At 50.1% G+C, this 25908-nt stretch overlaps 2 protein-coding genes across 3 annotated transcripts in view; both read left to right on the forward strand.

The window, feature by feature from the left end:
* The window catches only part of MOV10L1 (Mov10 like RISC complex RNA helicase 1), a 73867-nt gene that overhangs the window by 40346 nt on the left and 7613 nt on the right, over nucleotides 1-25908 (forward strand). For both annotated transcript variants that reach the window (XM_047066179.1, XM_047066180.1), the window contains exons 14-22: nucleotides 6049-6107; nucleotides 6518-6615; nucleotides 15027-15029; nucleotides 18130-18238; nucleotides 18698-18876; nucleotides 20110-20256; nucleotides 20705-20826; nucleotides 22217-22316; nucleotides 23242-23406. In XM_047066179.1, coding sequence (XP_046922135.1) covers nucleotides 6049-6107; nucleotides 6518-6615; nucleotides 15027-15029; nucleotides 18130-18238; nucleotides 18698-18876; nucleotides 20110-20256; nucleotides 20705-20826; nucleotides 22217-22316; nucleotides 23242-23406 — 982 coding nt within the window. The remainder of the gene's footprint in view (nucleotides 1-6048; nucleotides 6108-6517; nucleotides 6616-15026; nucleotides 15030-18129; nucleotides 18239-18697; nucleotides 18877-20109; nucleotides 20257-20704; nucleotides 20827-22216; nucleotides 22317-23241; nucleotides 23407-25908) is intronic.
* Nucleotides 9412-9641, forward strand: LOC124501739 (small nuclear ribonucleoprotein G-like). Its single transcript, XM_047066181.1, has one exon. The coding sequence runs from the start codon at nucleotides 9441-9443 to the stop codon at nucleotides 9627-9629; it is 189 nt and encodes a 62-aa protein (XP_046922137.1). The 5' UTR covers nucleotides 9412-9440; the 3' UTR covers nucleotides 9630-9641.

A 25908-nucleotide genomic window follows, 5' to 3' on the forward strand; every position in this document is an offset into this window, starting at 1 on the left:
CTCCTTATGGTCTGGAGGTGCATTTCTCTGACTGCATATAAAGTTCAGAATTTCCATGTTTCTTGAACACAAGATTTCTTCCTCTCTGAAATACTGGCTCATATCTTTTCCCTCTGAGTAATTTGGTTTTTGATATCTGTAGGAGTCCTTTCCGTGTCCTTTGTGCTGTGCTGTTCCTGGGTAGGCATGCTACAGAGAACTTCTCTAGATCTGTTGCTTGTTGTTTCATTGCATCTTTTAAGTATGAGAAGGTGCTAATTTTAAGATAGATCAGAGATTTTTTTTTATATTAGTTTTATTTAAGGAACATTTGAGTGTTGGGACTGCCACCAGCTCGAAGTGTGTTGGGCGTGAATGGGCTGAGGGTCAGCAGGGAGAGGCCGTTAACTGGCCGTGGAAACACAGCAGGTGGAGTGGGAGCTAGGTGAGGTCCAGGGAGGGGACGGTTCTTGAAATGAGAGAAACCAGCTCAGTAGAGCCCCTGCAATGGCAGGGGTTACAGGGGTGAGGAAGCATGTGTGGGAAGAGGTGGACCTGGCCAGGTGGGACAGGGGTCCTTGGCAGGACGAAAGAGCCGATTTGTCCGTGGATGTTTCTGACCGAGTGTCCCCCTAGACCGTGCGGTGGGCCCACTGAAAGGGAGGAGGAGGCGGGGAGGGAGAAGAGAGCTAGCACGGGCAGAAGGTGGTGCACGAGTTGGCCTGCGGAAGGGCGCGGAACAGAGGGCAGGTGCGACAGGCCGTGGGGCTGAGCCAGAGAGAAGGTGTCCACGAACAGCCAGAGGGTCTGTGGGCCTGGTACCGGCAGCAAGGGGCTGCTGGAAGGCAGCGATCTCGAACGGACGGACAGACGCACGGACAGACACGGGCCCAGGTCTTGAGCAGGCTGGTGGGCGGCCAGGCGGAGGGTGGAAGAAATAAGAGACCGGGTGGGAGCGGCGGGCACCTCAGCACGAGCCCGGCTGCCACCTCTGACAGCCTGGAGCTGTCTGCCTCTGGAGCCTCTGCCCGTCCCGGTTAGGGTTTAGGTTGCTTGCTCGTGTTAAGTTACGGAAAACCAGAATTCTCACTTCCAAAAAAATGTATGTTCCCCACTTGTTAAGAAAGACGGGAAGATGGGCAGCACCGCCGCTCCGCGGGTTGAACAGAGCTGAGGGCGGGGCCTCTGAACAGGGCAGGTGGGCCACACGTCTCTGTGAGTGCTTACTTCCCATAGGAAGTTTCCTGTTTGAAAAGAAGTGGGCCTACGGAGATACGACGTACGTGTGGTCACCTGTGCCTGATGAAGCGTACGGTTTGAGAATTTGGACGTGTGTACGTCCCGTGAAAGAGCACATCCACCACCGCAGACACTTCCTGTGCCCCTTCCTCGTTCCTTCTCCGCCCACCGTTCCCGGGCCACGGGCAGCACTTTCTGTCGCTAGTTTGTTTGCACTTTGTACAGTTTTACATAAATGGAAACGTTCAGGACCTACTGTTTTTTGCCTGGCATCTTTCTTTCCCTTAGCAGAATTATTTTGAGATTTGACCGTACTGTTACATGACTTTGTTGCCTTTTTGAAAATGGTGGTTGTCAGGTGTATAACAGTGATTCTGATTTGGCTCCTTTTGAGGCCTGAGTAGTGTGTGTCGTTAGAGGAATCTGCCACAGCTCACCTGTCCAGTCACCTGCGGGTGGACATTGGGTTTTTCCATACGTCGGTCATTCCAAAGAGAGCTGCTGTGAACGTCTGCGTACAGGTGTTTGGATGGACACAGGTCCCTTTCTCTTGGGTGGGGCAGTGTCCTGGCTGGGTCCTGTGGTGCGGGGGCACTCAGCTTCTTAAAGAAGTGCCAAACAGTTTTCTGAAGCAGCTACACCATTCGCATTTCCAGCCGCTCGTGTGAGGGTCCCGTCGCCCCACCCGCTCACAAGCCTGGGGCCGGTGAGTCTGTTCATTTCGGTCCTTCTGTTAGTTGGGAGGTGCTGTCTGTCTGCGGCCTGGGTGCACGTTTCCGGCCTGAGTAAAGCTGAGCAGCTCTCCACGTGCTCGTTTCCGTTCATACGTGTTCTCGTGCTGCCGAGTCTTGGGCCCAGGCAGCAGAAGCCCTCCTCTTGGTCCTCCTCCTCCTGTCTGCCAGGCTGTGGGGGCTCTTTGGGGTCTTTGGTGCTCCTGTGTGCCTTTTAGATTCAGCTTGCCGGGGTCTGCACAACACCTGTTGAGATTCTGATTGGGATTACGTTGAGTTTTTAGGTCCGTTCACGGGGAATTGACACCTTCATATCGAGACTTCCAGCCCTTGAAAACGGTCCCTCTCTCCACCTAGTCAGGCTATGTTTCATGTCTCTGACCGGTGTCTGCACTGCTCACTGGGAGTGTTCTGCTTACCTTCTGTCAGATTTTTCCAGCCCTCAAAAAAATGTAATGCTGTGGCAAACAGTAAGTAATTTTAACCTCAAATTGCTTCTAGCTACTATTCACGAATGCAGTTTATATTTTGTATGTTAATTTAGTATCCCGAGAGCTTGTTAAATGCATCTGATGGTGCTAGTAGCTTTTACAGATTGTGTGGGATTTTCTACATAGACCATCTTTTTGTTCAAGTAAAGAGCTTTACTGCTTCCTCTCCTATCTGAATGCATTGTTTTTCCTTGCCTGACTGCACTGGCTAGAATAGCATTTCACGGAAGTGGCCTTGTTCCCGACCTGAGGTTGTAGCATTCATTCAGTCTTGAACGTCAGGCACCACGTGAGCTGGATGTAAGCCCTTTGTATTCAGCCCTCCATCAGGTTGAGGAGATGGCCTCAAGTTTTCTGCGAGCATTCAGTCATGACTGGGTATGGGGTTTTGTCAGATGCTCTCTCTGTATCCAGGTGGTCATGTGGTTTTCCTTTTTTTTTTTTTTTTGTCTATTAAGATCATTATACTGAGTGGTTTTCTAATGTAAAATCAACTTTGCATTTTTGGAATAAGCCTCACTTGGCCCTAATGTAATTTCCTTTATTAAATTTTTTTTTTCAACGTTTATTTATTTTTGGGACAGAGAGAGACAGAGCATGAACGGGGGAGGGGCAGAGAGAGAGGGAGACACAGAATCAGAAACAGGCTCCAGGCTCCGAGCCATCAGCCCAGAGCCTGACGCGGGGCTCGAACTCACGGACCGCGAGATCGTGACCTGGCTGAAGTCGGACGCTTAACCGACTGCGCCACCCAGGCGCCCCCTTTTTTTTTTTTTTTTTGTAATTTCCTTTAATACGTTTGATATGATGTGCCAGAATTTTATTAATTTTTGCTTCTGTGCTTATGTGGTGTGTTGGTCTGTGGTTTCTTGAAATTATCTTTTTTCTGATTTTGGTATTAGGATAATGTTGGCCTCACAATAAGTTAAAAATCATCACTTTCTCCTCCGTTCTGGGGCCTAGTTTGTGTAGAGTATGTAGAATTGGTATTCTTCCTTAAACGTTCAGTGCAATTTGCCAGTAAAGCCTTCTCGGTTTGGAGCTTTCTTTGCAGGAAACTTCCTGACTACAAATTTGATTTCTTTAATAAATCAGTAACTATTTAGGTTACCGATCGTGTGTTGAGTGAGCTTTGGCAGTATGTGTCTTATAAAAAAAGAATTTGTGCATTTCATCCAAGTAATGCATTTGCATGAAATATCCTAGTATTTCCTTAGTAGTAGTACTTTCTGAATCTGTACTGATGGTGTCCCCCTCTCTCGTGCCTGACAGTGGGAATACCTACCTTCTTTGGTCTGGCTACAGGCTTCTCAGTTCAGCCTTATGAGGGAAGAGGGAATCAACTTTTGATTTCATTCATATTTTGCAGGCTCTTTCTACTTGTTATTTCATTGACTTCTGCTTTGGTCTTTATTTATTTATTTGGGGTTCCATCTGCTCTCCTTTTTCTAGTTTCTGGTGGTGGAAGTTGAGGTCATTGACTTGAGACCTTTCTTCCTTTGTGATTTTGGAGTTTGGTGCTGGGTGAGTGCTGAGTGCTGTCCTGTGGAAGGTCGGAGCACAAGTCACCCAGCCGGGGTCCAGTTCCGTTCCCAGGTGTTTGCTGTTGGGAATAGTGAGGCAGGAAATCGTCTTCCGTGTCTGCACAGTGATGTGGATGTAGGGAGAATTGGCATCTTGGCAGCGTGGAGTCTCTTTTTCAACCGTAGGTTGCACTTCGCGAAGCTTTCTGTGTTTTTTCCTTTTGTTCTTTGTCCTCCTTTGGAATTCTTGTCTAGCGTTTTCCTCATGGTTTTCCGCCTCTAACTTGTTTCACGTTTTAGTGCAAATAAATACCTCTAGGATTTTACCGCTTAGTATCTTGCTGTTTTTCAGATCAGTCAGGTTGGGAGATGATTCATCGGTCTCCACTTTAAGCTGTTATGCTCATTGCCTTTTTGGCATTTCTCGAGATCATTATTGCTTACCTTCGGCGTGCTCATGACATGAAGTATTTCCACTGGATAACTTCGGATCAGACCTTTCTTGTATGTGTAGGATGAGAAACATGTTACTTTTATTTTGGTGAATTCCTCCTGTAGTGTGCTTCTGGGATCTGTTGAGAAACCGTTTATTCCCGTTTGGCGTGCTCTTTAGAAGGAAGGCTGTGATCCTGCAGGGTGAGCAGCTTGTCTAGTTTGCCTGGCGCTACCTTTGTGACATGTCCCGGTCTTCTGTGCCCTTTGAAAGGTGTCGGAAGCTCCCCTCCTGCTTCTCGGGCAGAGGCAGAATGGCCCCGGCTCGCCAGGCACGGAGCTTGGAAAGCCTCCCCCGGGAAGGCCTGGCCGTTCCTCCGTTTCTTCCCCTTGAATTGATCCGCTTGAGTGTCTTGGAGCCCAGGTAACTGTGTGTGAAGAGTCCTTGCGGGGACAGAGCGGGGCTGCCAGGAGCCTCGTGCCCGGGGCCCCAGAGGAAGGGCCTCTGAGGGCTGTGCTTGTGCATTCGGTTTTGCCAGCTTCACACCCCCACCCGCCCACCCACCCCCTACCCACGACTCACCGGAGGGCGACCGTGAAGTGTCTGCTCTACACCTCATGATTCAGGTGAGAAACAATCACCTGGTCCTTGGGCTCACAAGTCTGAATTTTCCAGAAACCTGTATGCGGCCCGATTTCTGAGCTGGTGTGGAGCAGCTCTTGTACCTTTGCTTCTTTGAAGGCCAGATGTTCTTTCTGGAACAGACGTCCATCTTCAACTGTGCCCTGGAGCTTTGGTCATCCCATTTCATTGAAGATGAGGTTTTATTTTATGTTTTTAATTCTGTTTGTTGTGTTAAGAAACAAGACAGGCCCACAACGGAGTGGCTTATGCCGAGTGCCGCGTCACCAACATAAGGTTTGGCTCCCCCCGAAACGGAATCTTAGGCCGGTCGGTCGGGAACCGCCTGGTCAGGACTGGTCAGGACTGGTGAGGCTCCGCCTGCCGGACCCCTGCCCGCCCCCGCGGAAAGCGAGCTGGGGAGAGCCGGCCCCCTGTTTTTCCCGGGATAACTCCCTCGTGCCGTGCCCGCTGCCTTCTGGCTGCGGGAGTCCTTCGCGTCGGACAGCTCCTCGGAGCCCCTCTGTCCGCTGCCTGGGATGCTGCCTGGATCGGATCAGTTTTTACTTAGAGTCTTAAAATTGTTAATAAGCCTCAGTTTATGTTTTAACTTTGAGTTGTGAATTTCAGAGGTTTAAATCTTTACAATAAAAATTACTTTGTTGTTGAGGTAGTGGTATTAATATTTTAGGCTGTTTTTCTGTTTTTTCCCCCTACTTGTTCTCTTTATATATTTAAAAGAGACATACTCCCAGAAAGGAAGGAGTCCCTGCTGTCCCCATACATGGGATGTCTCTGTTTAAAGTTCTTCTGTAAACCTCCTAATGTTGTCATGTTGTGTATAGACAGCCACCCACTGAAAAATGAGCCCCTGCGCTCCAGACTCCCTGGCGGGGCCTCTGAGAACCTCGGGGGCTCTGACTCTAAGATGGCCCCTCTATAAGTATTCATACAGGTTAGATTTCCACGACCAGTACTAGGCTAGTATTTCTAAACTGGAGGTGAATTATTTGATATTCTCTCTCTGGCAGGACCACAAGCAGACGGTGTCACTTTGCGCTTGAACACGTCATCCACTTAGGTGTTAAAGGTATTATTTTTGTGGAATGATAGTTCACTTCTTCCCAGAGTATTTTTACAAGTTCCATGTAAAATTTTGTGTAAAACACAGTCTCTTCGGTCGTATATTACAAGTAAAATTATGTGATATCCAACGTTTTTCTTTGCCACTGGCAAGTTTCAGTGTCTCTTTACTATTTAATCTGTGTGGAAATTACTGAAACTGAAGCCGTTGCCCTGTGCTTGTCCCTTCGTAACATAATTAACTTTTGTGCCTCCAAATGGGCACATGGCTCCGTTGTGAGCAGTACCCAGAACTGCTGTTCGGCTGTAGCCGAGAAACCAAGTACGGGACCCAGATGGGAAAAGCCTAGGTTGCTGCCGTTCATTCATCGTTTTCAAGCTTTCGGTAACACCTACCTTCTTATCTTGTTTTAAAAGTGTTGTTTCCAGAAGAAATCATTTTACAGTCTCCCCAAGTGACGGTAAACTGGAACGACGTACAAGACACCAAACGTGATGGCCAGCCCACCAGCAAGGTATTGCTTCGATGACTTTGAAATATTTCGTAGATGGTACGTTAGTTCTCAATGGCCTGGAATTTTAGAGGGGTGTCGTTCAAATATAGCCCAAGATCACAGCTCAAATAAAACTAGGATATTCGGGGGCGGCTGGGGTGGCTCAGTTGGTCTGACTCTTGATTTTGACTCAGGTCATGAACTTGTGGTTTGTGGGATCGAGCCCCGTGTTGGGCTCTGTGATGACAGCACGGAGCCTACTTGGGATTCTCTGTCTCCCTCTCTCTGCCGCTCCCCCACTTACATGCATGTGCGCGCATTTGTTCCGTCTCGCGATAAATAAGTAAAAGCTAAGGTATTCATACAACAGATTTAGCGTGAAGTTTATATACAGTTACACAGTACAGTAAGTGGAGAAAACCAAGGTGCAGATCTGTTTATATGAGCTTATCATTTAAGTTTAAAAGTATATGCTTTTCTTGTACACTCAGGCACAGGCACATTTATATGATTATATATGCATAGAAAATGTCTGGAAGAGCATGCGTCCACCAAATGATTAACATTTGTAATCTTTGTTTTTTTGTGGGTTTTTAAGTTTATTTATTATGAGAGCAAGAGGGACATTATGCACATGCGTGCAGGGGAGGGGTGGGGGGGGCAGAGATAGAGAGAATCCCGACGTGGGGCTCAAACTCACAAAGCCTGAGCTCATGACCTGAGCCAAGATCAGGAGTCAGACATTTAATGGACTGGGCCACCCAGGCACCCCAACATTTGTAATCTTTATGAAGATTATAAAGATAGTTTATTTTTCACTTATGGAAGCCGGTTCCATAAATAGTTACATAGTGCCTGTTTTGTGCCAGCTATCGTCTAGGCTGTCCAAATGTTTATATGAGTAAAACAGAAATGGTTTTATTTATCATTGTGTTTCCAGTAATGAGAAAAACTCTCCATGTCTGTGGTGGGGGTTGTAACCTAGAGTACTGTGCTGTTCGAATTTGCTTTTTTGAACATGCTTTAAATATATAAAAAATACAAAATTTTAATTCTAATATTTAGAAACTCTTTCACCATTTTGTAGCCCCTCTCCAAAAATGCAAAACTGATAGTTTTAGAATACTTACCTACATATTCACAGAAAATCCTATGAAGGAAACATTAAAAAGTTTCCATTAAAATCACCTTTCTTTCTTACCTGATCTAAAAGTAGCAAAGGATTGGGGCGCCTGGGTGGCGCAGTCGGTTAAGCATCCGACTTCAGCCAGGTCACGATCTCGCGGTCCGTGAGTTCGAGCCCCGCGTCAGGCTCTGGGCTGATGGCTCGGAGCCTGGAGCCTGTTTCCGATTCTGTGTCTCCCTCTCTCTCTGCCCCTCCCCCGTTCATGCTCTGTGTCTCTCTGTCCCAAAAATAAATAAACGTTGAAAAAACATTTAAAAAAAAAAAAAAAAAGTAGCAAAGGATCTTCAGTGGAACAGACACAGCGTCACCTGCAGCACCCCGCTCGCCTGTCCACCCTGTGGCCTGATTCCCAGGGAGGGTCTGTCACCCTGATGGGGACTCGGTGCCAGGTGGGGGAGGTGGTGCTGTTTGTGTGGGTCACATTCCTCATCAGCTGAACCTCAATATGTTTAAATGCAGAACATGATCTTCTTATGGATAAGCTAGGTCGCAAATGAACTTGAGGTCATTCCACACATCAACCAAGATGCAGTTACAGAGACTGAATCTGCCTTCCTGCCTTAACTAATCAAAACTCAGACAAAGCACACAACACAACAGTTTCAGATACTTGTGTATCGCATGTCCCAGGACAGTGATTTCTGACAGAGGAAGCAAATGAGGTGACCCTATGATTGCCCCAGCTTACGATCTTCAGAGCTCCCGGGCCAGGGAGCAGAAAGGGAGGCCAGTGGTCTACAGAACTGAGGAGACACACCTGCTGGCAGCGTAAGGACAAGGTGGATGGCACTCACAGGGCAGAGGACTGGGGGAGAGCACAGGACAAGAAGGGTCTGCAGAGACCCCCCCCCCCCCCCCCCCGCCAGTGGTGTCATGAACGCATGCCTGGGAAAGAAGCCCTGGAAAGCAGAGAGGAAGCCTGAACCCACCCCCACCCTTCCCCCAGGGCCGGAACGACCGGTTCCCAAAGCCAGAGAATTCACAGGGCGACAAGTAGAGTCCTCAGAGGGTGTTGCCTGTGGGTGGGAGAGTCTAGCCCGACACTGCCTGCCAGCCCCACCCATCCACGGGCCCAGCGGAGAGTGGCTCCGCAAGCAGTGCAGCCACATCCCACAGCCAAGGTCAAGGATAGTTGCGGGAGTACACACACACGAGGTGTAAAATTCACAACAGCTGGTATCTAATCCAGAAAGAAACTGAAAAACACTGTCCATAATAAGGAATTTCAGGGGCGCCTGGGTGCCTCGTTTGGTTGAGCGTCCAACTTCAGCTCAGGTCATGATCTCACGATTTGTAGGTTCTAAGCTCCACATTGGGTTGCCCTGATAACACGCAGAGCCTGCTTCAGATTCTCTGTCCCCACCGTCTCTCTGCCCTTTCCCAGCTTGTGCTCTTTAAAAAAAAAAAAAAAATTATTTTTTAAGGACTTAACATTGCTACTTTATTTTAATATGAAATTTATTGTCAAATTGGTTTCCATACCAAAAAAAAATTAAAAAAAAAATTCCATCAGTTGAAATCAACTAAAGAAAATAATAGTGGTATGCCAGGCCTAATAATGCAGGAGCGTGAAGGATGCCATGAATTCCACCTGGGGGCGTCTTTGAGCTTGCCGAGTAGACACCATTAACAAAGCTCACCCTCCTAAGTTGAAAAATTTATGGACGAGAAATTATCATTGAGATTAAATGGTGGCAGACATGTCCAGGGAATATTGCGGGGGTTCAGTCCCTTCATGAATCTTGGGAAAGATGGACGTGTGGAGATGGCAACTAGTGGGCGGCAGAACGACATTGGAATGGTGGTAATTCCAGGAAATTGTGTCATCCTGTTAGAAGCCTTGGAATGAGCATTGTTAACAACGGGCGTGTTATGGAAGAAACCAGTGGCTTCCACGTGTCCCCTCTCCATAGCTCCTACTATATAAACGTTTTCCTACTATATAAAAATCAGGTTGTGCATTTTCATATTGAACTTTCTTGTTAAATAAACTTCTGTAATAGTCAAAAAAGTAATAACAGTGGTAGGAATTAGCAGACGTGGACATTAAAACAGTTATTATAATTATACTCCATATGCTCCACATTCAGTGGAGATATAAACAATAAAAGATAAATTTCTAGAGACAAAAACTCAAGGTCTTAAGATGAAAAGTATATCAGACAACTAACAGACTAGAGACTACAGTCAGAAATATTAGTGAATTTGAACACGGATAGAAACTCAGCAAAGCGAAACAATAAAGAAGAATCTTAAAAAAAAAAAAAATCCAAAAAAACATCAGTGAGCTGTGGGACAAGTACCCACGGCCTTGCATCCACACAATTAGAGTCCCAGAGAGGGGAGTGTAAGAAATACTAGAAAAAACAGTGGAAACTTTCCTGATTCGATGAAAACTATAAACCTACATACATATCCAGGAAATTTAACAGACCTGAAGTACAAGAAATCTGGAGAAAACTGCACCAAGACACATGACAATCAAATGCCTGGAAGTTGCTTAGAAAGAACTTATAAACCTTAGAAACAAAGTCTCATTATAAGCAGGGGAGCAGAACAAGGAACGGCAGCAGATTCCCTATTGATAGCAGTGGGGTGGCTCTGGAAGGTGCTGGCAGGAAACACTGTCCGCCTGGAACTCTGTGCCCAACCTACACTGCAGAAGTGAACAGGATGATTATCCAGACGTGCCTGAGCTGAAAGACGGGGCAGGAGTTACCGCTGACCTGTACCACCAGCCGCGAGAGCCCTTACAGCACACGGAAACCGCCCTAGAGGGGCACGATGGCCTCCCTGGAGGAGCAAAAAGGACCAGAAACGATAAGTGGGTGTGGACATGTAAAGAATGTTTCGTTGCAGAAAAAAATCCTCTTTAAAAGATAACTGAGTTTTTAACTTACTTTTTAATTCATTTAAAAGCGAGCGCACACACGGCAAAGAGGGGCAGAGGGAAAGTGAGAGAGTCTCAAGCAGGCTCCGTACTTGGCACAGAGCCTGATGCGGGGCTCAGTCACAACTGTGAGATCGTGACCTGAGCTGGAACCAAGAGTCAGATGCTCAACCGGCTGAGCCACCCGGGCGCTCAGTAACTGACTTTTTAAACAGAAGGAAATCCTATAAAATGTGATGATGTGGGTGGACCTGGAGGACGTTATACTCAGAGAGATAAGCCACGTCCTACAGGATCCATCTCATATGAGATCTCTTTTTTTAATTTTTTTTTAATTGTTTTTATTTATTTTTGAGACAGAGAGAGTCAGAGCATGAGCAGGGGAGGGGCAGAGAGAGAGGGAGACACAGAATCCGAAGCAGGCTCCAGGCTTTGCACTGTCAGCACAGAGCCTGACACAGGGCTCGAACTCACGGACTGTGAGATCATGACCTGAGCCGAAGCCGGATGCGTAACCGACTGAGCCACCCAGGCGCCCCAACATGTGAGATCTCTAAAATGATAAGACCCACGGGGAGCCTGGTGGCTCGGTTGGTTAAGCGTCCGACTTCGGCTCAGGTCATGATCTCATGGTTCGTGAGTTCGAGCCCCGTGTCAGTCTCTGTGCTGACAGCTCGGAGCCTGGAGCCTGCTCCAGGGGCTGGGGGAAGGGAATGGAGAGCTGCTGACAAGTGGGCACGAAGTCTCAGTCCTACAGGGGGGCAAGCTCTGGGGGTCTGCTCTACAGCTCTGACCTGCATTACATGCTATACTGTACATAGGAACATTTTTTTTTTTAATTTTTTTTTTCAACGTTTATTTATTTTTGGGACAGAGAGAGACAGAGCATGAACGGGGGAGGGGCAGAGAGAGAGGGAGACACAGAATCGGAAACAGGCTCCAGGCTCCGAGCCATCAGCCCAGAGCCTGACGTGGGGCTCGAACTCACGGACCGTGAGATCGTGACCTGGCTGAAGTCGGACGCTTAACCGACTGCGCCACCCAGGCGCCCCTGTACATAGGAACATTTTTAAGAGGGAAGATCTGAAGTGAAATGTTCTTACTGTGGTAACATTTTTAAGTGATACTTAAATAATTTTTAAAAAGATAATTGGTTTTTTAAGTTCTTGAAATAGTAGCAACGTATTACGTAGTTTGTAACATACGTAGATCTAAACAAGGGATGGGAGAAGAGAGTATCACTTCTCTTATACCATATTGGTGTAATTTGCTTGAAGTAAATTGTGATCAGTTAAAGATATATACTCTAAATCCTAGAGCAACTACTGAAATAACAAATATAAAGAGCTAGACCCACAAAGGAGATAAAATGGAATTATAAAAACAATTCAAAAGTAGCCAGAAAAAGACGGACACATGGACAGTTGTACCATGACCTGACTTAATTCCCACCCACCTGTGCAGTGATTTACTTAGAGTGGGCGTTGACATCTCTGGCTACAATTGTGTGTCTAGAACAGTTGAGACACAGAGAAAACAAATGGCAAAGTGAGAGAGTTACATGTAACGGCATCAGTAATCACATCATGTGTTCGCGGTCCAAACACGGCAGTTAAGAAGCAGAGATTGCCGGCTTGGATAAAAAGGAAAGACCCAACTATATGCTGCCTATAAGAAACACATTTTAAAGTTTTTTTAATTTATTTTTGAGACAGACAGACAGTGTGAGCAGGGGAGGGGCAGAGAGAGAGGAAGACACAGAATCCGAAGCAGGCTCCAGGCTCTGAGCTGTCAGCACAGAGCCCGACGCGGGGCTCGAACCCACAAACCGTGTGATGGTGACCTGAGCTGAAGTAGGACGCTCAACTGACTGAGCCACCCAGGCGCCCCACTAAGAAACACATTTTAAATATAAAGACACAAATAAGTTAAAAGTAAAAGATGGGAAGAGGTATCAACAAGAAAGACAGTAACAGTCACAGGATGGGGTGGCGGGGTGGCTGTGTGAATGTCAGAGTAGGTTTCGGAGCATAGGGAGGATCAAGGTGGTGTCACAGTATCTCAGGAGTGCCTAACAATCCTAGGCACTTCTGCACCTAATAACAGACTCAGGGCACACGAAACAGAAACTGACAAAACTGCAGGGAGAACCAGACAAGTTCCGTGTGCTGGTCAGTGATGTCAGCACCCCTCCCTCTGGTAATAACAGAACAGACTGACTGAAAGTGATCAGTGCAAGGGAGCAGAACAATAGTCAGCCTCTGTGACCTGAGGGATGTTTGGGTTGTTTTTTTTTTTTTAATTTTTTTAATGTTTATTTTTGAGAGAGAGAGAGAGAGAGAGAGAGACCAAGCACAAGTGGGGGAGGGGCAGAGTGAGAGGGAGACACAGAATCCGAAGCCGGCTCCAGGCTCTGAGCTGTCAGCACAGAGTCCGATGTGAGGCTGGAACCCACAATCCGTGAGATCATGACCTGAGCCGAAGTTGGACATCCAGCCAACAGAGCCACCCAGGTGCCCCTAAAATTTTTTTTAATGTTTATTTTTGAAGGAGAGACAGAACACGAGTGGGGAGGGGCAGAGAGAGAGGGAGACACAGAATCCCAAGCAAGCTCCAGGCTCTGAGCCGTCAGCACAGAGCCCCCAGTGTGGGGCTCAAAACCACAAACCGTGAGATCATGACCTGAGCCGAAGTCAGACGCCCAACCGACTGAGCCACCCAGGCACCCCAGGGGGATGTTTATAGAGCACCCCACCTGGAAAGAACTGAATACATACACTTTGTGTAGAGGTGGACACCGAACACTCACTACTGGTGACCTTATCTGGGGCCATAGAACAAGGCCACCAAATGCAAAAGGATGAAAGTGATACAAGATACGTTGTCTAACCGCGTGGACTCAAGTTAGAAATCAATAGCAGAGGGATCTCCAGAAAATCCCCAAATCTCAAGAAACCAAAAACACACTCATAGGCAACCCACTGATCCCAGAAGAAATCAGTAGATAAGCGAGTGTTTTTCCCAGCGTGAAAGTGACGGTACAGCACCTCCAACACTAAGGGGCCGCCAGAGCCCTCGTCAGGCAGATTTACGGTGCTGAGTGACCAGGCTTCAAGTCAGTGACCTCCGCTTCCTCCTCAGAAAACTAGAAAAATAAGAACAAATAAAATGCAAACTAAGCAAAAGAGAGAAAATGATAAACGTTGGTACAGGAATCAGTGGAATAGAAAACAGAAGAACGGTAGAGGAATCGGTGAACCCAAAAGCTGGTTCTCAGAGAAGACCAGTAAAATTGATAAACTTCAAAGACTGATGGGGGAAAAGCGTGAAGACACAGGTCACCAGAATCCGGGAGGAGATAGGTGACGTCACTGCGGGCTGCAGATTTTGAAGAAGATTGAGGAAGAGTCCTGGGGGACTCTTGACGTTTGACGTGTGAGCTGGCCTGGGGCCCAGGGTGTCTGATACCTAGTTCAGTCGTGTTTCTGGGTAGGATTGATGGTGGGTGGGGGCCGGGGGGGTAGTCCCTCCTGGGAGGCCTGAATGGAGCAGGCAGGCCCGGCGGGACACCCCCTGCTCCACTGCCTCTAGCGGGAACATCGTCCTGTCCTGCCTTTGGACTCGGACCATCAGTTCTGTGTCTCCAGCGTGCCAGAGGCACACCCCGGACTTCTCAGCCTCTGTCAACACATGAGCCAGTTTCTTCTAAGAAATCTCTTTTTAGCTTATACATGTATGTCCTGTTGATTGTTTCTCTAGAGAACTCAGAGAGAGAGAACTCATTTACGTATGTATGGGTGTGTATATGGAAGAGACCAGGAGAAGGGTTCATCCCAGGAATGAGAAGCCGGTTTAACATTCCAAAGTCAGCCCGTGATATTCATCATGTTAACAACCCAAAAAGGAAAAACCATCATCTCCATAGATACAGAAAAGGCATCTGACAAAACCCAACATCCATTCCTGATCAAAAGGCTTAGCAGACTAGAAGTGGAAGGGAACTTCCTTTACCTACAAAAAACCCACACAGTGAGAGACAAAAATGCACTTTTCCCATGAGGATCAAGACCCGTCCACTCCTGCCACTAACATTCGACACTACAGGAGGTCGTAGACCAGCACTGCAGCAAGAAGAAGAAAAGGCACCCGTATTGTGTGTAAAATCTGATGGACTCTGAAAAGAAGCTAGTGGAATTAGTGAGTGAGTAGCAAACTTGCAAGATACAAGGCCAGTATACAAAAATAAATTATATATGTGTGTGTGTGTGTGTGTGTGTATACACACACACACACACACACACACACACACACACACTCTAGCATTAAACACCCAGAATCAAATTTTTAATACTATAGAAGGTAGCATCCAAATGTTCTTAAACGTTGGAGGTAAATGTGACAGAAGGTGTGCAAGACTGTACCCCTGGAGTCCCCACAACACTGATGAGAGAAACTGTTCATGTATCAGAAAACCCAAACCGACCTCCAGACTCGGTGCCAGTCAGGTCCAAATCTCACCAGACGTTTTTGTGGAAACTGACAAGCCAACTCCAAAGTCTGTATGGAAATGCACAAGGCCTAGAATTTTCAGAACAACTTTGGAAAAGAACACAAACCCGGAGAACTCACCCTGCCTGATCTGGAGATTTGTTGCAAAGTTACAACAATCAATACAGTGTGCCACTGGCATCAAGACAGACAAATGTATCCGTGGAACAGAATGGAATGCCTGGAAATAGACCGGGAATTTGGACAATTGACTGAATAGACGTGCAGAGGTGGTCAAAGTAGGGAAAGGATAACCTTTAACAAAAGGTGCTATGACAGTCGTGTCTGTGTACAGAGGTATGATACCTCACAGCCTGCACAAAGATTAACTCAAAACAGATCGTAGCCCTAAATATAAAGCCTGAAACCATAAAATTTCTAGAAAAGCACGTGATAGAAAATCTTAATATATTTAGGTAAGATAAAGAGTTTTTAGATAAGATGCTAAGAATGTGATCCACAAAGAAAAAATACTGATAAGTTTGGACTCCAATGAAGTAAATTTTGCTGTTCAAAAGACCTGGTTAAAGACAATGAAAAGACAGATGACAAGATGGAAAATCTTTGCAAATCACATATCTGAGGAAAGACGTATTGGGAACAAAGAAGTGTGTACACTCAGTAATTGAAGAAATGCTCAACTTAAAACAACCACAAAGTGCCCAGCCAGCTTGTCGCCAGAGCATGAGGCTCTTAAAACTGCACCAAAGACGTGAACACATACTTCACCAAAGAATATACAGATCTTACTCCGCTTACAGTGGGGTCACGTCTTGTTAAACTCAGCATAGGTTGAAAATGCCATAAGTTGACGGAGCAAACACCTAACCTACCAAACATCACAGCCTAGCCTGGCTTTCCTCAGACGCGCTCGTAACAGTGGGGCGGAATCCACTAATGCAAAGCCTGTTGATGATAAAGCGAACACCTCGTGTAACGTACTGAGTGCTACACTCTCAGTGACAAACAGAATGGCTGTCTGGGTACAGGATGGTTGTTGACCTCGTGATCATGGGCTGACCGGGGGCTGAGGCCGCCGCCCAGCAACACAGGAGGATCGCACCACACATACCGCTAGCCCAGGAAAAGATCCAAATTCAAAACTCCAAGTACAGTTTTTACAGAACGTGTACCACTTTCACACCATCACAAGACAAACCACTGTCAGGGACTGTCTGTATGCAAATGATAAGTCATGAAAAGATAACGTTAGTCCCTAGGGAGCACAGGTTAAAACACAGTGAACTCTGCTACTACACCCGTATTAAAATGGCGAAAATGGAATTAACGGGACCGACCACACTAAGGGTCGTGCGTGTGTGCAACAGCTGGAGCCCGGCACAGGCCGGTGGGGATGCAGAGTGGCACGGCCGCTTTCGAAGAGAATTCCTGAAGAAAGCTAGGCCTGCACTTGCCATACGGTCCAAGCGCTTCACTCGTGGCGCTGGCCCCGGCGACGCACGTGCGAGGGGTGACGCACAAGCGTTGACAACGGCGCCGTCAGTCATGGCCAACGCGGGACCAGCCCAGCGTCCGTTCCCGTGCAAGTGGGTAGAGGAGTTGCGTGACGTTCTCCTGGCGCAGTGGTTCTCAGCAGTGAGAGGGGTGGCACAGGTGGGCCTCTGGACGGTTCGTCACACTGGAGAGATGTCAAAAAGTGCACGATTGAGGCTTCCGTGTACAAAGCATTCTAGGAACTGGAAGCGCTCTGTTGACAGCGGGGGACGTTTTAGGAGCCCAGGAGTGTTTGTCGAATCGTGATAGTGTCGTGTGTACGTGTGACACAACTTGTCCATACTTGTCATGCCACTTTAGAGGCATACACCGCATGGGAAGGTAAATTGCTGTGTCCTTCTGGACAAAAATTTGGCAACGTGTGTATAATTTCTAAGTGAAACTTTTACTTTTTAAATTTTTTTGGTGTTTGCATTTTGAGAGAGAGTGAGTGAGCGAACATGAGTGGGGGAGGGGCAGAGAGAGAGATGGAGACAGAATCCGAAGCAGGCTCCAGGCTGTGAGCTGTCAGCACAGAGCCCGGTGTGGGGCTTGAACCCACGTGCTGCGAGATCATGACCTGAGCTGAAGTCAGGCACTTAACTGACTCAGCCACCCAGGCGCCCCTAAGTGAAATTTTTAGTAACAATTTTCCTTGCAGGATTTGTCCTAGGAAAGTGATCCTGTGATGCAATCCTGTGATCAATGTGCCGAGCTGTGTGTTACAGCATTGTATGTAACGGGGGAAATTTGAAAACCAGTTCCCTCTGTCCAGGACAAACTCAGTTTATGTTTCAATTCACCCAGAACCGGTTCTTCTATAGGATTTGGAACACCACTGGTAGAGAAGCACCGCCAGCCGTTGGTGGTGCCTGAGAGGCGCGTGATGCTCAGAGTGAGTGCTAACCTGAGCTGTCCTTGGGAGGGCTTGTTTACATTGTAGAGAAAAGGGTTTTGCCTGAGGGGTTCCACGGGAGCAAGGGACCCCAGGACTTGCCTTCAGCCGCTGGGGGATCTCCCTGGTAGGTGAGCAGGTGCAGCGGGGAGGATGCAGAAAAAAAATACACCTTAGTCAGATACACGTAGCCCTTTGTTCTGGAGTCGCCATCACAGGATTTAGTCTGTTATGTTTATTTTTGTAAGGGGATTTAAAAAAACATACACCTTTTTGGCAGCTTTTTTATCAGATGCCGTGTATTTTTATTATGTTTTGAAACTACGTGACCTGTGACCCATGCAAAGACCTGTTAAATCAATAAAACAAGCAGAATGGGGGATCCAGGCAAAAAGAAAAAAAAAAGAAATGAAAAAAGAAAAAAAAAGTAGAACGTCAGCTGTGCTTATGTTCACTCTTCAAAGCTGTGTAAACAAACGCAAGGGTTTTTTTAAGGCCGTTTTTCTGCATGATTGTTTCTAGAATCGGAAATCCACGAAGGACCAAAGTAAACACGCAGCAAAGGAGAGGCAAGCTGGTGCCCAGGACGCACTGGAGCTGGCAGCCTTTGCCAGAAAGCCAGGTAACCTGGGTGCGTATTGCGAGGGGCTGCCTACGGGCCGACCCCTGGCGCGGCCCACTCCTGCAGAAGCGAGACGGGTCGGGAGGTGTGTGTGGTCTGACCACAAGCCAGAGCAAAGAACGCTCGTCTCCACTGAAGACTGGGGACGTGAGGTTTCAGGTTAGGTCCTCGACCTGAGATGTGACGACGGGCTATTTTCGTTGACCTTTTCCAGAGTGCGTCTCCAACATGCTAGGTGACGCTGCACGTGTAAAGCAGAAAAATGAATTAAGTGGCCGGTGGTTTTGCCCTCGGCTAAGCTGATTTTCCCCACTCTGCCTGCCCGAGTTGAGGCTGTTAGAAAGAGCGCCTCAGCAGTGGGCTCTGAGGAGCCCCCCCGCCTGACTGGCAGTGTCCCGGCTGTCATGGTGGCCCGTACTGACCCGTGCTCCGGCTGTGCCTAACACCATTTCTCCACTCTGAATCCAGTAAATGAAGCCCAGATCCCCAAGGCGAGAGAAAAGGAATTTTTCAATCCCGTGCTCAATGAAAACCAGAAGTTAGCGGTTCGAAGAATTCTCAGTGGCGACTGCCGCCCGCTCCCGTACATTCTGTTTGGGCCTCCTGGAACCGGGAAGACAGTGACAATCATAGAGGCTGTTTTACAGGTAACCACAGGTGGTGACACGGCCACCAGTAAACTCGGCTCTACACTGGGCCTTCACGTCCTTGGGAAGTGCTAGCTCCTGCAGAGTCAGAAAGCGGGGACGGGCTCAAAAACCCATTACTTCGCGTGTAGCTGAGTCTGTTCTGTATTGTTTATGGGAGCATGTAGGGTTTTCAAAGCTTATTTCATCGGTTTAGAAGGGACTCTGTTGCCCGCATATGTGAAATTTAAGGTACAAAAACAGATGAACAGAAGGGAAGGGAAGCAAATATAATATACAAACAGGGAGAGACTCTTAAATACAGAGAAAAAAACGGGGTTGCTGGAGGGGTTGTGGGAGGGGGGATGGGCCAAATGGGCTAGGGGCATCAAGAAGAAAACTTGTTGGGAGGAGCACTGGGTGTTATACGTAGGGGATGAGCCTCTGGAGTCTGCTCCTGAAATCATTATTGCACTATATTCTAACTAACTTGGATGTAAACAAATAGGTAAGTAAGCAAATAAATAAAACAAAATTTAAAAAATAAAGTGTAGCCTATCATGCCAGGCACTTAAAGATGGAAACTGTTCAGGTGGAAATAATGAATAAATAAACATATACGTATATGGAGTGTAGAAAGGACTCTATTCTTAGAATGGTCAGTCGCTCTGGGGTGCCCAGCTGGCTCGGTCAGGGGAGCATACGACTCTTGGTGTTGGAGGTTGTGGGATGTCTGAGCCCCATGGTGGGGGTAGAGATTACTTTAAAAAAAAGAATCATCATTGACTCATCACATCATGAAATTTTCCTGCAGAAAATAAGTTCCCGTTACAGTAGCTCAGCCACTGTTCTGCAGAAGTTTCTGATATTTCCATTATTTAAAAGTTGAATTGGTGGAGATCGCGTGTAGTATTTTTGTGTCATTCGGGATTCAGATTAGCAGGTGTGTGCTGAGTGTCCAGCTGGCACCGTACCGCGAGCCGTGCACACGAGAATAATCTGACGCTGTGTCTGCCTTGGGAGGGTAGCCTGGGGTCTGGGAGGACAGAGAACTCCCTCGCCTGCCCTCGTGTCTTGCTGGCATGTGCACCCGATGGGAAGAATCATCCCTGCGTGAGTCTGAGCCCACACGTGAGCCCACACGGCCAAACCCGCGTAGTGAGCTCGCGCACGTTGGCGTCAGCCTCCCGACCCGTGTCCGTACTTGGCAGGTTGACATTTACCACCTCTGTTTCTCCTGTGTCCTGGTTGAAGGTGCACCACGCTCTGCCGGACAGTCGCATATTGGTGTGTGCGCCCTCCAACAGTGCAGCCGACCTCGTGTGTCTGCGACTGCATGAGAGCCAGGTGCTGCGGCCGGGCGCCATGGTGCGGGTGAATGCCACCTGCAGGTTCGAGGAGGTGAGCCGTCCCCGCCTGCTGCCATGGAGGCCCTCCCACCCGCACCCAACTCGAAGTCCTTTCTCCTGCTGCTTCTGCGAGATGAGCATTTGCAGCTTATTAAATAGCAGCACTTCTGCTGTCCCTTTGGGAAAATTAGAAATTCCTGGTTTGCTTAACAAAAGAAACCGAATCTAGAAAACGTATGCACTTGTTTTGGGGAAGGATCTCCAGGATGTTGTGTTATATTCATGGCTCCAGAGTCTGTAGAACATGGACTAAATTGGTATGAAGATATAAAATATTTTGATTTAAGAAAACAATCTTCAGTCATTTACTTAGTTTTAATTAAGAAGTGGGACTAGGACGACATCATCTTTTAGAATTGTTTTCAGCTCTGTGACTATGTACAATTGAAAGAAACACTTAACTCTCTGGAAAGTAAACTGACCCCCCCTCCTCCCTCCAGATGATCGTTGATGCTATCAAAGCGTATTGCAAAGATGGAGAAGACATCTGGAAGGCCTCGCGCTTCAGGATAATAATCACAACGTGCAGCAGTGCGGGGCTCTTTTACCAAATAGGAGTGAGGTAGGCACTAGGCACGGCCGGGGTCTCTGGCCTCCCAGAGCTTCTGTCTGAGGGGAGGCTGGCCACACGGGGGGGTGCCTGCTGGGCGGGGGCGCGGGGAAGCCACACTCGTGCCGAGACCCCAGCGGCGAGAGGGGCCCGAGGCTGTCCCAAGGGGGGAAAGGATAAGGAAGGAGCCTGTGGCAGCTGGGGCTGCAGGAGGCTTGCAGGTAAAAAAGGAACAGTACCGACTGATGAAAGTAACTTTCAGTAGGGGCGCCTGGGTGGCTCGGTCGGTTAAGCGTCCGACTCTTGATTTCGGCTCACGTCATGATCTCACGGTCCGTGAGTTCGAGCCCCACTTTGGGCTCTGGGACTCTGTACTGACAGCTCGGAGCCCGGAGCCTGCTTCGGATTCTAGGTCTCCCTCTCTCTGCTCTTCCCCTTCTCACACTCTGTCTCTCTCTCAAAAATAAAGATTAAAAAAAAATTTTTTTTAAGTAACTTTAAATAACTGAGGAACGCAATTGAAAACTTAAGTGCTGCTTATATTCTAAGAAAGGTACATAATGTTGCGTTTCTTCAGCAGGAATTGGGACATGGGGTAGAAAACCGGAAGCCTGCGATTTCCCCCTTTGGTCGGGAGGGACCTGTGGGTGTTGCTGTGGGGCCGCAGCCTGACTCCCAGCAGAAGGAGAAAGTCAGGGTCCAGCTCTACTTCACCGCACACCACTGGGCTCTGATGGCGGCTCTTTGGTCTCGGCCCAAAGTTTGTCCTGTCGCCAGTGGCTCTGTGGCTCCCGGCACCGTGTCCCTGCTGCAGATCTTTCCGCAGGCTGCCTGGGGCCCAGGGCACACGTGCTCTGCGCTATCCCCTGGCCCCTTCCCTCCCCCCCCCCCGCCCCCATCGGCTTGGAAGGTTGGGGTATTGTCCTGGCCGAGAGCACGCTCATGAGGGTGAGTCGGGGAGGGCAGCAGTCACGTGGGGGAAACTGAGGCACGGGGTCACACGGTCCGTGAGTAGAGGAGCAGCGTTCCAACCAGGCTTTCCCGCTCCCCGCGTGCTGTCAATCCGAGCCTCAAGGGACCGAGGAGGGCCTGCTGTGCTGTGAGCCCCGTCGTGGAGCTGCCCTCCCCAGCCTCTCCTCAGTTGTTCCTTCCCACCCTCATCCTCTGTCCCCCTGCGTCTGTTTACACACGCACCTATGTCCTGTAGAGTCCCAGGTGCTGACAGGACTTCATTCAGGTCTCCTGACAGGCCCGTGGCGTGTAGTTAATCTGCCCAGGTGACACCCACCTTCCTGGCCCCACTGCCAGGCCCTGGGGCAGACGTGGCCCTGCCGTGTGAGCCGGGTGTCGCTGGCTAAGACACTTAGACAGAAATGACCATTCAGTACACCTTTGGTTCTAGAGTCGGACATTTCACACACGTGTTTGTGGACGAAGCAGGACAGGCCAGTGAGCCGGAATGCCTTATTCCTCTGGGGCTGGTCTCAGACGCCAACGGCCAGGTGAGGCCTGCTTGCTGTGGGGTTCTCATCCCGTTCCCCTGCTCTGGCGTGCCCTCTGCACACCCCAGCACAGGGTGAGACAGGTGTCACAGGGGTGACGGGCTCAGGTGAGGCACCACGGACCCCGAGGCTCCGTGACGCTAGGGCCTTGCGTGGACGAGGAAGAAAGGGCTGCTCTGCCTAGATTGATTCGCTTGGGAAACAGACTCCAAGAGTCTTTGTGCAGCCAGACAGGGACATCCAGGCGTTTCCCGGCTCACCTCCCAGGGTTCTGACCCCTCTGCTCCCCCCCTGCCCCTTGCTGCTAACCCCGTTTATCCCAGGCTGATGCTTTGGCTCTTTCCTACTCAACACCTGTTGCTTCCTCCAGCACTCCCCCTGATGGTGACCCGGGGTCCTCTCAGGCTTCCCTTGGCCCTCTCCTCTGCACACGTCCGTCACTCAGGAGGGCCCTTCCTAGCTTCTCCTGGTCCCCTAGACACCTGCCTCCTCCCATCCTGATTGCCTGGTGTGGGGGCAGCACAGAGAGCAGGGAGAAGACCTTGGTTCAGCTGCAGCGTGGGCCGTGGGCGGTGGGCGTGGGCCAGGGCCCGCAGGCAGAAGGGGAAGGGGCACAGCGTGTGCTTCCAGGGGACAGAGACAGAGGCCACCCGGCCACTTTGTTCTTCACATCCTGCCGCCCCCATCTGAGCTTCTGCCACCTTGCTCGGGCAGCCGTGCTGCGTCCCCCGTCTTCTGGAGCCCAAGTGATGGTGGGGGCCGGCCGCCTCCCAGCCTGCCCTCAGGGAGCCTCAGCCAGCCCGGCCACCAGAAGGCGGAGGCCAGCCTGGTGCACGCGTGGCTGACCCACTTCCCAAACCTCTCCCAGCTGTGGTTGCGAGTCTGTGTCCCTGCACTAGTGTGGGTGCCCGCCTGTGTGCCACAGATTGTCCTTGCCGGAGACCCCATGCAGCTCGGCCCGGTTATCAAGTCCAGACTCGCCATGGCCTACGGGCTGAATGTGTCTATGCTGGAAAGATTGATGTCTCGGCCAGTGTATATGAGGGACGAAGACGCTTTCGGTGCCTGTGGCGCCTACAACCCCTTGTTGGTAAGCACAGACTCCCCGTGGCACGTGGTTCCTCATGGCCTTCCACCCCAGTCCCCGTGCGGACTGAGCTCACACTCCCCTCCCCCATCCCAGAAGGGACTTTGCCAGCACCTCTGTCCCAGTAGCTCAGCCGTTCCAGGCAGTCCCGTCTAAGGCTGATGGCTGAGGTTCTGTGGGGCCAAACACGAGAAGAGTTAAATCTGAGTTAATGTGGGAAGACGGGAAAGAGCCTTCTAGTTCATAGTCTGAAAGAAGAGGCCGTGTCTCCTTCCTGTGGTGCTAGTTTGCTGGTTAACCTGCAGATTCCCTTCTCAGCCAGACTGTGACCGCTTCAGAGGGATGGGCCTTGGAATCTGCATTTTAGCCCCCTCCCCCGCAGGAACACTGGAGTTTGGGAGCCTTGGGTCTCTGGGGTCCCTCGTTAAAGTGAGCCAAGTAGCACATTTTGTAAGTTCCTGCAGCACAAAAGGAGAGTTCCTTCTAAACTTTAACAGTAAACAGAAAGGAGGCGTGGTGATCATGGGCAGGTTTTCCTGGAAACGGCTTGGGACCTGTGCCAGGCAATGGGCCCTCAGGCCCTTTACCCACCTGGAGAACAGAGGGGGCAAGACAGCATGGGAAGTGGCATGGGCTGGGGAGAGCTGGACCCTCCGGAGGTGCTGAGGGCCGTGGAAGACTGCCCCAAGGCAAGCCCAGGGCAGCAGTGGGCTCGTGCCAGCCCAGACTGGGCAGCGAAGAGTGCCCTGCCTGTGGGAGACGCAGGTGCGCCCCCTGGCGTCCACATCCCCCCCTCCCCCCCTCCCCCTCTCCCCGACAGGCAGCAAAGCCTCCTCTGCCTGACAGCGCGGCACCTTCCTTCTCCCCAGGGCGCCTGAAGCTGCAGCGAGTTTCTGGGGGCAGAGGGCCTCTCTCGCCAGGCGCTCTACAGGCCGACACAGGGCCTGGCTTGGGGTGCAAGGAGCTGAGATGCCAAATTGAGTTTGAGTTTGGGGCTTTGATTAGCATTTTGGAGGCTGAACACGTTGTAGTTGCGGAGCTGAAATTTGTCACCGTGGATCAACAGAAAAGTCCTGGGGCCTACCGGGTTCTCACCCCGGAACGAGGGAAGACCCCCTCCACCAATGAGGCCCCAGGCCAGTTGGAGGCAGGACACAGGTCACTCTCGCTCTGTGTGCTGGTGACGTCACCAGCGGCTCGCAACAAGGTCCCAACCAGGCTTCAAGCTGGCTGTGGCTTAGGGGGATGTGCCCTTAGCCACGAGGGCCCCACGGTCCAGGAGCCAGTGGCTGCCTGCAACTGACACGAGACCAGGCTTCATGGGTTCGTAGAAAGACCGGGGCTGCGGGACAGTGGCTGTAGAGGGGAGTGTGCGGCCAGATGCACAACCAGCCCCTCCACCCCTGAGGGAGACCCCTCAGCTGTCTGGATCGGGGGACCATCGAGCAGCTTTCTCCTCTTCTCTTTTCCTGACGTTCACCTTCTCTGTGAGAGCAGGCCCTTGAGCCTACCCGTGGGTTCAGAGGGGCTCGCTCACGAGCACTGCACTTCTCAGCAAACCCGTGTCGTCAGGTCCGTAGGTCCTGGGGCTTTGCAGTCCAGAACGCGTTTTCCAGGTGAAGAGCTCTCCTGGCAGCAACAGTGCATTCCTGTCGAGTGGTGGACACTAAAATCCTTGGGACAGAGGACGCATTTTTCATGCTTAGTGCCAGCGAGGAGTCCAGTGGGGGCAAGGGCGCCTCGGTGGCCAGTGGGGAGCCCAGCCTGGGCACTCAGCACAGCCACAGGCAGGCGTCACAGGCAGCCCTGAGCATGTTCCTGCCTCACTATCAGGTCCCAGTCACGGCCACAGCCACCACAGCTGTGGGAGCCTCCAACCGTGCCGCGGAGCCACACAGATGCCAGCAGGCCACCAGGTGTGGTTGGCCTCCCTTCCCAGCAGCTGCCCTACCACCTGATTTGCCAGGGAGCCTCCCTCCCTCTTGCCGGGCCCTGGCAAGCAGGGCAGGATGGCGGTGCGCCCCCCGCCTGCGGCGTGGTGGTGGGATCAAAGCATGGGGGGGGCCGGGTGGGAGGCTGAGATGGCGAGCAGGCGATGCCTTGCGGGAAAGCGGCGACACCCGGGAAGCTGTTGGGCCCAGAGACGGGGGAGCCACAAAGAAGAGGAGGTGGGTCGAGAAGCCTTGAGCCAAACCAGTCCAGGGGGCTGGGGCAGGGAGGGGGCGAGAAGAGCAGGTTAAGCGTCTGACTTCAGCTCAGGTCACGATCTCACAGTTTGTGAGTTCGAGCCCTTTGTCGGGCTCTGTGCTGATGGCTCGGAGCCTGGAGCCCGCTTCAGATTCTGTCTCCCTGTCTCTCTGCCCCTCCCCCACTCGCATTTTGTCTCTCCGCCCCCCTCCCCCCCACCCCGGAAAACATACACTTAAAAAAAGAATGCACTCTTCCTAACGAGCCCTGAGAAACGTAGGAAACTGTCAAATCGTTCTGTTGTACACCTGAGACTAA

This window comes from Lynx rufus, unplaced genomic scaffold (genome assembly GCF_022079265.1).
Source record: "Lynx rufus isolate CCGP_SWC_20201006 ecotype Redwood Valley unplaced genomic scaffold, mLynRuf1.p SCAF_7, whole genome shotgun sequence".
Classification (NCBI taxonomy): Eukaryota; Metazoa; Chordata; class Mammalia; order Carnivora; family Felidae; genus Lynx; species Lynx rufus.